Genomic DNA, 10,881 nt, shown 5'->3' with positions numbered 1-10,881 from the left:
GGGATGGATGGATGGATGAATGTATTTATGGATGTATGTATAAATGTATGTATGTATGTATGTATGTATGTATGTATGTATGTATGTATGTATGTATGTATGTATGTATGTATGTATGTATGTATGGATGTATGTATGGATGGATGGATGGATGCATGTATGTATGGATGGATGAATGTATGTATGTATGTATGTATGTATGTATGCATGGATGAATGTATGGATGGATGTATGGATGGATGAATGTATGTATGGACGAATGTATGTAGGAATGGATGTATGTATGAATGTATTTATGGATGTATGTATAAATGTATGTATGGATGGATGAATGTATGTATGTATGTATGTATGTATGTGTGTATGGATGGATGGATGGATGGATGAATGTATGGATGGATGAATGTATGGATGAATGTATGGATGAATGGATGGATGAATGGATGGATGGATGGGTGGATGGGTGGATGTATGGATGAATGTATGTAGGAATGGATGTATGGATGGATGGATGGATGCATGTATGTATGGATGGATGAATGTATGTATTGAAGGATGTATGAATGTATTTATGTATGTATGTATGTATGTATGTATGTATGTATGTATGTATGTATGGATGGATGGATGGATGGATGGATGAATGAATGTATGAATGCATGTATGGATGGGTGAAGGTATGGATGGATGGATGTATGAATGTATGGTTGGATGGATGAATGTATGTATGTATGTATGGATGAATGTATGTATGTATGTATGTATGTATGTATGCATGGATGAATGTATGGATGAATGTATGTATGTATGTATGTATGTATGGATGGATGGATGGATGGATGGATGGATGGATGGATGAATGTATGTATGTATGTATGGTTGAATTAATGAATGTATGTATGGATAAATTAATGAATGTATGTATGGATGAATTAATGAATGTATGGATGGATGAATTAATTAATGAATGTATGGATGGATGGATGTATGGATGGATAGATATGGATGGATAGACGTATGTATGTGTGTGTATGTGGATGTATGTATGGATGGATAATTAGATATGGATGGATAGACATATGTATGTATGGATAGATAGATACATAGATAGATAGACGTATGTATGTATGCATGTATGTATATATGTATGTATGGATAAATAAATATATGGATGAACATATGTATGTATGTATGCATGTATGTATGTATTGATAGATAGATACATAGATAGATAGACGTATGTATGTATGTACTGAATGTGTGTGTGGATGGATGTAAGGGTGAATAGATAGGTAGATGTATAAATGGATGGATAGATAAATACATAGATAGCACACAGAAGAGATATTATTGATCACTACTGTTTAAAAACATGTAGAAAGTCCGCATAACAAGCGGCATAAGGGCACAAAACAAAGAACCGCATTGATCGGTTAACAGACGCACTCTTTATGCGGCCATTTTCTCCAAACCAGGCCTCACAATCAATACCTGGTGAGCTTGTAAGGCCTCTGTGACATGACATCTACATTTTAGGCCATTTGTAAAACAAAGACTACAAGGTAGCCAGAAGCCCTGAGCCGCTGGTTTCAGTTCCCCCTCCGCAGTACAATGGCAGCCCTTAACCACAGGGGGAGCGGCCCTCAGATGGAAATGAGCAACCAAACCAACAATGTATGGCCTAATCTCTTCAGAGAGCCAGGAATCAGTTACACAGCAGTAAGGGTTTCCATGCTTTTCACCATTGAACCGGCCACCCCCCCCGAAAACACAGACACACATACACAAACCTTCTGACCCCCCTCCGTTGTAGCCACAGGCTTCCCTTACACATGGGCCAGATACAAGGTATCCCCCTGCAACAGAAGGGGCAAGAATAAGTGGGGCGTGGGGTGGGGCAGGCCCCTCAAAGCATGGGATTAGAGCTAATGTGCCCTCCCTGGGTTCTAATCTCTTCAGAGGAGAACTTTGTTTGAGAACTGCAGGGCAGTCAGATAAGTATCTATTACAGCAATTCCCTCTTATCCTTCAAACACCCCCGTGGCCTTCAGAAACAAGGCACAAAACCACTTGGCTGTCTTTCCTCTTACTCCTGTGATACCCAAAACCCGAAAGCAAGTGCTGGCCTTTTGCGACTAAGCTGGAATTAAGGGCTCAGGACCTTACGGAGGACCATATTTACTCCATCTGGGGAACTCAAAGGCGAGCGGTTCGTGGAAATCAAAGACGGAGAGGAGAAAAGAACCGCAGTGGTTTTCTTTGGGGTGTAGCTGCGAAGGTGCGAGGGGATAGTGACTGAGGTGAAAGATCTGATAGGGTGTAATCTTGTTAGGCTGATCCACGAGGGTGATGAAAGAGAGGGCACGGTAGATTATCGAAAGGCCCAGAGGAAAGGTGGGGGAGTTTAGGAGGTTTTTATTTGTTATGATGAATTAGAGGAAAATCGTGTAATGATTTATAATAAAAGCGCTCCGTATGATGAGAAGATAAAAGAGCACAAGTGATCTTCAGTAAAATTTATTTTTCCTTTTCATATAAGGGAATATAAATGTCACTGTGAAAATAAACATTCAGGTACACATACAAAAAGCCAATGTTTCAGTAAACCATAAACAATTGAAAAAGACCCAATGCTGGGTTGGAATTTGGGTTGAATTTTTAACCCAGCATTAAGTTCTGTCTAATATTTACCCAGCATGGGTTAAAAACAAACCAGATGAATTTCAGCATAAGGAAACAAGCTTATTTGTTTATAATTTATTTAAAGATTGAAATACAAGACAAATATGCCCTAAATCACATCTATAGAAAAAAAAGGCAAAAATTAAATAAACAGCATTCATTTAACTTCCCTAAAGTAATGTATTTCCAAATATTATAAGGCATGTTTTTTTTTATTCATAGATATTTGATTGGATTGCAAGGTGTTGTTTATTTTATTAATATTTATTATCTGTATGAATATAAACCATAGGTGAACAGACAAATTGCAAAAAATAGTCCCAAGCTGTCACTGGGGCAGTACCCTTTAAAAAGGTTCTGACATGAACCATTTAAGTACAGATATGTATACATTTGTTAATAATACGTGCTTTTGATGTACTACTAGGCACTCTTTGGTACCAATATGCACCTTTGAAGTACTATGAACTTTTTCTGACACTGTGGTATTTGGTGTAAATCGCTTTCTGAATTCAGTTATGGTTTAAACTGTTAACATGAGGCAAATTAAAGCTGTATGGTAAAAATGGTTGGGTTTGTCCATACCATGGGTCGAAACCAACAACCCAGCATTTCTTAAGAGTATGATATAAAACAAAAATGTGACCCTGGACCACAAAACCAGTCATAAGGGTCCATTTGTATTATAATAAATAAGCTTTATATTGATATATGATTTGTTAGGATATGACAATATTTGTATGAGTACAACTACAGTATTTGAAAATCTGTAATCTGCAGTGTAAAAAATGATTTTCAAGAAAAAAAAATCTTAGTATTTTTGTCTTGTTTTAAGTAAAAATATCTAAAAATTCTTAAATTAAGATGCTTTTTCTTGATGAGGAAACGACCCAAGAAAATAAGTCTAGTTTTAAAACAAAAAATATAAAATTTAACTGATTTTGTGCATAAAACAAGCAAAAAAATAAAAAAAATACAAAAAGCAAATATTTCTTGAATTTAGTGTATAAGAAAAAATTTCAATATTTTTTTGCGTACCCCATTAACAAATTTGTTTGATTGTTTTATGCACAAAATCACTTAAATTTGATATTTTTTGTCTATAAACTAGACTTATTTTCTTGGGTCATTTAGCTCATCAAGAAAAAGCATCTTAATTTAATAATTTTTAGATATTTTTTTACTGAAAACAAGACAAAAATACTACGATTTTTTTCTTGAAAATAATTTTTTCCAGTATGAGGGTGCTAAAAATCGAAATATTGAAATCGCCTTTAAAGTTGTCCAAATTTAATCCTTAGCAACACATATTACTAAGGATAAATATATTTTTTATATATTTACGGTAGGAAAATTACAAAATCTTTGCTTAATATCCTAATATTTTTGGCATTAAAAAATCTATAATTTTGACCCATACAATGTATTGTTGGCTATTGCTACAAATATACCCGTGCGACTTATGATTGGTTTTGTGGTCAAGGGTCCGAAATGTTTCTACTTGCTTGAAAAAAAAATATGTGCATTGTTTTAAAATACTTTTTTGAGGTTTTGTAAACATTTTATCCATTTTAATGATACAGATCAAAGATTAATATAAGTTTGTACACTTGACATGTAACAATCCGTTATGGCATAATAAACTACAAAAGCTAATCATACAATAAAAATCATTAAAGTGAACGAAATGTTATGGAAAGTGAATGCAGATATAGAACACTATTTATGCCCAGAGGAATAAAGTATCATGTGATTTGATCTATGAACGATCAATCTGCAGACGTTTGGAGCTCATGCGCTCTACCGTGAGAACTTTCTGGTCCTAAACGCAGGAAGCATGAGTTGATGGGGAACGGTTCTTTCCTCTTGTATGGGTGCGAGATCCTCCGCTGAACCCCACTTCTTCATGGATTGAAATAAGGATGAAATCTTTCTGTTTCTGCGCTCGCTGGCCTGAGCAGGACTCTGGCATTCACCGGCCTCACCTTAAGAGAACAAATCACAGCAAAATAATAAGACAACAGCAACAAAAAATAGTTTGGGGTAAAAACCTATAGCTGATTCTTCCAAATCACAAAACAAACTGAAGCCCATATGTTCCTGTTTTATGCACTAAAAATAAGAATTATTTGACTTACATAGTTCATTGTCTTCTATTTGTGTCTCCAATTTTTTGAGGTAATAATATGGCAAGCGACCGCTGTAGTCCCGCAGGTTTAGCTTTGCCCCTGTGTGTTTCAGTAATATGAACTTACGCAATGTAACTCAATCAAATGCGCATATATTCTGTACGAATGTGGCACATGTTAGCATAGTTATTGCTTACCGTATTTCCTGACCAGCAGGTCAACTATATGTCGATGCCCATGTAGTGCAGCTATATGTAAAGGTGTGTATCCCTGTATAAATAACAAACAAGAACGATGTAATTCATCATTAGATGTGAATTTTATGTCTATTAAGATATAATCTCATTTCTATGATGCAAAATCTTATTCTTATTTTCCAAATGTGCACTGTAAAAAATATACAGCATGATGTTAAAACCACTTGTTTTTTCAAGTCAATTCAACTTACTATTTAAAGTTTTGGCTGTGAAAAGTTGACATAACTTATAAAATCAAGTTGAAATTGTTTAACATAAAAATATATGTTGATTTGACAAAAACGTAGCATATTTTTTACAGTGTGACAAAAACTGTGATATATTATATTCAGTGCTTAACAAGTTTATAATAGCACCTGTCTATTTGTCTCAAAAATCATGCAGCATCAAGAAGTGTTTTAAAGTGGACTCAAACATTTTATCATTTTAAACAGAAGTGATGACTGTCAAGATGAATTTGCATTTTTATACCCACATTTGAAGTGGCACATTTTTTTCACAAGTCAGAAATAAATCAAGCGAAACATTCGACCATTAAAACTTTACAGAAAATGTGGGCATCTAAATAAAAGTGCATTACTATTTTTTTGCATTTCTTGTGAAAAAGTAAATGTGACAATTCTTGGATAACAACAATTATATTTTAGCATAAGAAATACTTAAGAACTTACATAAACTAATGGATTAACCATTAAACATAACAAATGAATTTGGTCATTTTAAGACACCCATGACACAAACCGTACATACTAGTCTAATAAATTTGTTATGCACTGCAATATTATTGTTGTAATTTAAATAAAGTTAATTTCAACACTCACCCCCTAGAATGTCACAGAGAAAGAGAGTGAGAGAGATAAAGAGAGAGAGAAGAAAAAGGGGTGGAGAAAGAAAATGCGCAAGTTAAGTGAGGTTACAGCAACACAAACTAATGGCCGAATCATAATTGGCTAGTAATTGAGTGAAATTGCTTTGCTCTGAGGCTGCTGTTAGAAATACATGAAGACATTGTTTAAGGGAAGCTGTTAACATGACAGAGTTTGATTTATGAACATACGTTCTGGATTCATTTGTACAGCTGGTTTGGAGAGGAGCTGTCAGATTTTTAAACAGACACTCTCTGACAGCTCGACATTAACATGAGGAACATTAACCCATGCATGCACGCTTACATATCCAGAGTCCATGTGAGGTGATGCGTACAGTACTTACATGCTGTCAAAAAAAGAGACACAAAAATATCAAATGTTTGATTAGTGAATTCATCGAGTTTAGTCATGTATGCATTCATATTATTTTATCACCTATTATTTATGGTAGGAGTCACGATAATGTATTAAGTGAAGTGCTTACCGCTTTTGTATTTATGTCGGCTCCTGCTTCCACCAATGCCGTGGTCATATCTGCTTTACCGTGTTTTGCAGCCCAGTGCAGGGCAGTCTGCAAGAGACATTTACAACTTATTAGAGTAAAATATATTAAGTGACAATTCGTAATAACTTTATTAACAACACTTACATTACATTATAAATATTTCAAATATTTAAAACCTGATTTACATGAACTATCTACACTGAAAAAAAAAATGTTGGATTTACAATGTTTTTTTAATATAGTGCATCATTTTTGCAACCACTTTTTAAAGTAAGTTTAACCTGGAATTTTAAGCAGTTTAAGTAATTGCAATTTTTTAAATACGTTTTACATGGATTTTAAGCTATTTAAGCTTAAAGTTAGATTTTTTAAGCAATTGCTTAAAGGTGCAGTGTGTAAATTTTTGCGGCATCTAGTGGTGATGTTGTGAATTGCAACCAACGGCTCAGTCCATTGCTCACCCCTCGCTTTTGAAACACATATAGAAGCTACGGTAGCCATCACAGGACAAACATGTCATCGTCGAAGACAACTTAGTAAAAAAAGTTTGTCCGTTAAGGGCTTCTGTAGAAACATGGTGGCACAAGATGGCGACTTCCATGTAAAGGGACCCTCGTGTATGCAGATAAAAACGTCTCATTCTAAGGTAATAAACACATAACGGTTCATTATGAAAGGTCTTTCCCTGAAAATATAGTTTTGTATATTATTTTGCATTTCTGTCAAGAGATCCTTCTAAAAATTACACACTGCACCTTTAAAATTCCATGTGAAACTTACTTAAAAAAGTGTACGCAAAAAATTATGCACTATATTTTAAGTAAATCCAACATATTATTTTTTAACAGTATACAAGTCCACTAAAAAATTAGTTTCAACACAAAATTATTACGTTTTTCCTTCTAACAAATTTTACATGATAAAATTTAGTTGAATTTACTTAATAATGTGTTCATTTAGAATTACTCACTTTTTGTGTTATTTTTACTAAAATTTGGTTAAAAGAACAAGAATAATTTTTTAAAATAGCATTTACTCATTTTATTTACATTTACTAAGCCACAAACAGTTGCTTTTTTACAGTGTAGGATAAACAAAGTCTTATGGTTGCTTATGACTTAAAAACGGTAGTGAAATGAACAAAATATTATTATTTAATTTAAATATACATTGTTCAGAAAACAATTCTGTTACTTAATAAATAATTACAAATGTGTTAAACAAAGATGCAACAAATAGAAATATACATTTCAATTATAAAGCACTAAACTACTAACGCAAAAATATACTTCAGGTTAATAATATTAATAATATAATAAAAATGTATAATATTAGTAATATTAGTTATTAGTATTAGTATATTAATAATATTCATAATGCATAAATATATTCATAGAACATAAATAAAATGCATTATTATTAATAATGTGTAATATATTAAAATACATAAAAAATATTAATAAGCATCCTTATTGTATTCAATTTTACTTTCTTCACAGCTAAAGTTGGATGCAAAAATCTGAGATCAGCAATGAAAGTGCATTTTAAATATTATTTAAAATAATTACGTTAATAATATTAATACACTCTTAAACATTATGTTTTTTTCCAACGCTTTTTAGAGTTTTTAGAGTGTTATAATTTTAATAAACTGCAAATTAATCAATAATCTGAGTAAATCTGAGTAACAGTTCACTTGAAAAATGTAAACACATTTCAGATATTTATATAGCATTTAGTTTGTTCCCTTTTTGTTTTTATTTCATGTCTAATTAACAAATGCATTTTCAACCCCAGCCACTACACTATATTGGCTTGACTGGGCTGCCCAACCAATGAAACCTCATAAAGTCGTTCGACCAGCTTGTTTGACCAGGTTGAGCTTCTGATTCATCTTGTAATACATCATTTACATTCCACACGTTCATTCTCTCACACCAGGTGAAGCCCCACCCCCCTAACGCCACGCGGTGGATCGAACCGTGGCCTCTCATAGGCTGCCAGCGGGCCCCAGCTGTGCACAGAGGGTGTGTTGGGGACGGTTTCCTGACATCTAATAGCGGTCTAATTACAAAACAACAAACCAGTGTGCCCACTACGGGGGGAGCAGTGGCCTGTCACAGGTTGCAAGATTGATGATGTTGGTATGACCCTATGATGAAGGACCCACCCAGGCATCAGATTGCTGACAAGCCCTGTCAAGAGGAGAGGCCACCACATTACACACAATCTCAGATACGCACACATGCACGGACGGTGAACTTCTGAACGCTCAGTGATCTTAACCACAAATTATTGTGTTTGTTGTGTTATGGTGTTTACTTACGATATAAATATTCCTGGTTTCACTGTGCATGTTATTCAGATGAAGAAATGTCTTCTTAATCTTACATTTACATTTATGCATGCGGCAGGCGCTTTCAAAGCGTCTTACAAGGCATACATTTTCACTGTCTGGGATCAAACCTTTTGCAATGCAATGCTCTTTCAGGTAAGCTAAAGGAACACTTTTTTAATAAGAACGTAATGACATTTCTCTCTAAATGAATGATGATGTCATCAAGGTCACTTGGGTGCACGGAGAGAAACAATGATAACCAAAAACGACACTGAATATACATCAATAAATATGGAAAACATGTTTTGCATTTAGGTCCGTAATATAATGAAGCAGATAAAATGTTACATAATCAGCCCTTCCAGAAAAACCCGGAGTTTTTTTTTTGTGATTGTTGGGGCAAAAATCCTTGATCTTGCGGCACGTTTTCAAAAAAAAAAATGTGATGGAATATGCGGGATATTTATGCAATTTTATGCGATGAAATTGCGGGAACTTGCAAAAACTGTTTTTATATTTTGCAGCTTTTCAATGATGTTCACGTCACAAATTCACGTCACTTTATAACGTTCCCAATGCAACAGGGGACATGGCTGCGCTTGTGTGAGGTAAATGCAACATTTTTCAACTTTCTTCTAAGATATATGTGATTTCTGCTAAAAAAAAATGCAGGGATTATGAAATCATGCAAGCCCCGCATATATTTTGCACAAGGAAATCTGCAATTTATGCTGCAGTATATTTGAAAAAATGTGTCCCACGCATAAATATGCGGACTTTGGCTGATTATGCGTTAAATCATGCGATCACATAATCACGTTTTTCTGGAGGGACTGCATAATGGTCTTGATAGCTATTGGCTACCATAAAAAGCGTTAATTTATTTTTCCGTCGGTGGGTGTTCGCGACAATGCAATGCTTGCTTGGCAACAGCAGACGCTACAGGAGCGGCCAAACAATTTGGAAAGAAGGGGGAAAGCGGCGGTTTTAGACACGAAATGTTATACGCCCCTTATTCAGCTTATTCATCAAAGCATTGTAGATATTACAACTCACAAGATCCACCAATCAGAGAGGCTCTCAAATTTTAAAAGCGTTTTTGACTCAAATTAATTGAGCATATCTGGCATTTTTCTACGGGTGCACGGCCATTTCGGTCGGTGCTTGAGCGGCGCCTATGGCTGCCATAACATGAAGCTCTGCTACCTGAGCAAAACAATTCAGTTCCCCTTAGTTTTGTAGAGCATTTTCAACTAACATATTGTTTCAAACCTGCTTTACAGAAAAATACGACAATAAAACATTTCTGAAGTATGCAAATTTGACAGTTCACAAAATACTTAGATGACCCTCTATATTTGCAGAAATAAGTGCTTGCACTCTATTGCATAGTAAATCCCACAATGCAATGCTCTAGATTTAACCTAACTACAAATCGCTGCGTTTCCATTACCCTTCAAATTAAAATAGCGAATTAAAAACGCGTCCAATGGAAACCAATTTCGTATAAACTCCCATATATTGCAAAAAAGTTTTTACCCCGGGAGGTGGTTTTTCAGGCAATTTGAAAAACATCACTTGACATGCGTAACAGTCACATGATCATTCTTTAGATATTGCACGGGGATGTTCGATTGGAGGACTGTGGAGAGCTGTGTTTGACTTCATGTGGCGTCACAATAGCCAAGCGCTTGATATTAAAATACAGCAAAAGCGATTTGGGAGTCGAATGCGAAATATAAAGTGTGTTTATGATTTTTTATTGTGTGTACAGCACTTTGGGCAACATAGTTGCATGAAAATGTGCTTTATAAATAAATAAGTTGAAGTTAAGTTGAAGTTAAGTTGAAGTTGCTCTGTATGCTTTCAAGTCGCTCTTGCGACTTGCACATTCGCGTCAATCTTTGCAGTGCCGTATCAAGGCGGACAAAACTGTCGCTATGGTTTTTGGAATGACTTATCTCAAAAAATTACAGTTTAGTTGCATAATTTTGCAGTTATTTTGCAATCGTTTCTGTCGACATTTTGAAAATAACGCTAAAGTTTTGCACAAATCTTTAATGGAAATGCAGCTAGTGTGACAAACAAAAAATAAATGTCT

At 34.6% G+C, this 10,881-nt stretch overlaps 1 protein-coding gene across 1 annotated transcript in view; it reads right to left on the bottom strand.

Annotated features, from left to right (window-relative positions):
• Positions 1-2,501: 2,501 nt before the first annotated feature.
• LOC135775212 (uncharacterized) overlaps positions 2,502-10,881 on the bottom strand; it is a 30,465-nt gene continuing 22,085 nt past the window's right edge. Inside the window, exons 9-12 of the mRNA XM_065285254.2 lie at positions 6,422-6,508; positions 5,009-5,081; positions 4,821-4,910; positions 2,502-4,667 (exon numbers count right to left, since the gene is read on the bottom strand). Of these exons, the coding sequence (XP_065141326.1) occupies positions 4,483-4,667; positions 4,821-4,910; positions 5,009-5,081; positions 6,422-6,508 (435 nt within the window). The 3' untranslated portion in view covers positions 2,502-4,482. The remainder of the gene's footprint in view (positions 4,668-4,820; positions 4,911-5,008; positions 5,082-6,421; positions 6,509-10,881) is intronic.

This window comes from Paramisgurnus dabryanus, chromosome 21 (assembly GCF_030506205.2).
Source record: "Paramisgurnus dabryanus chromosome 21, PD_genome_1.1, whole genome shotgun sequence".
Taxonomy (NCBI): Eukaryota; Metazoa; Chordata; class Actinopteri; order Cypriniformes; family Cobitidae; genus Paramisgurnus; species Paramisgurnus dabryanus.
This window is presented reverse-complemented; position numbering and strand designations above follow the sequence as displayed.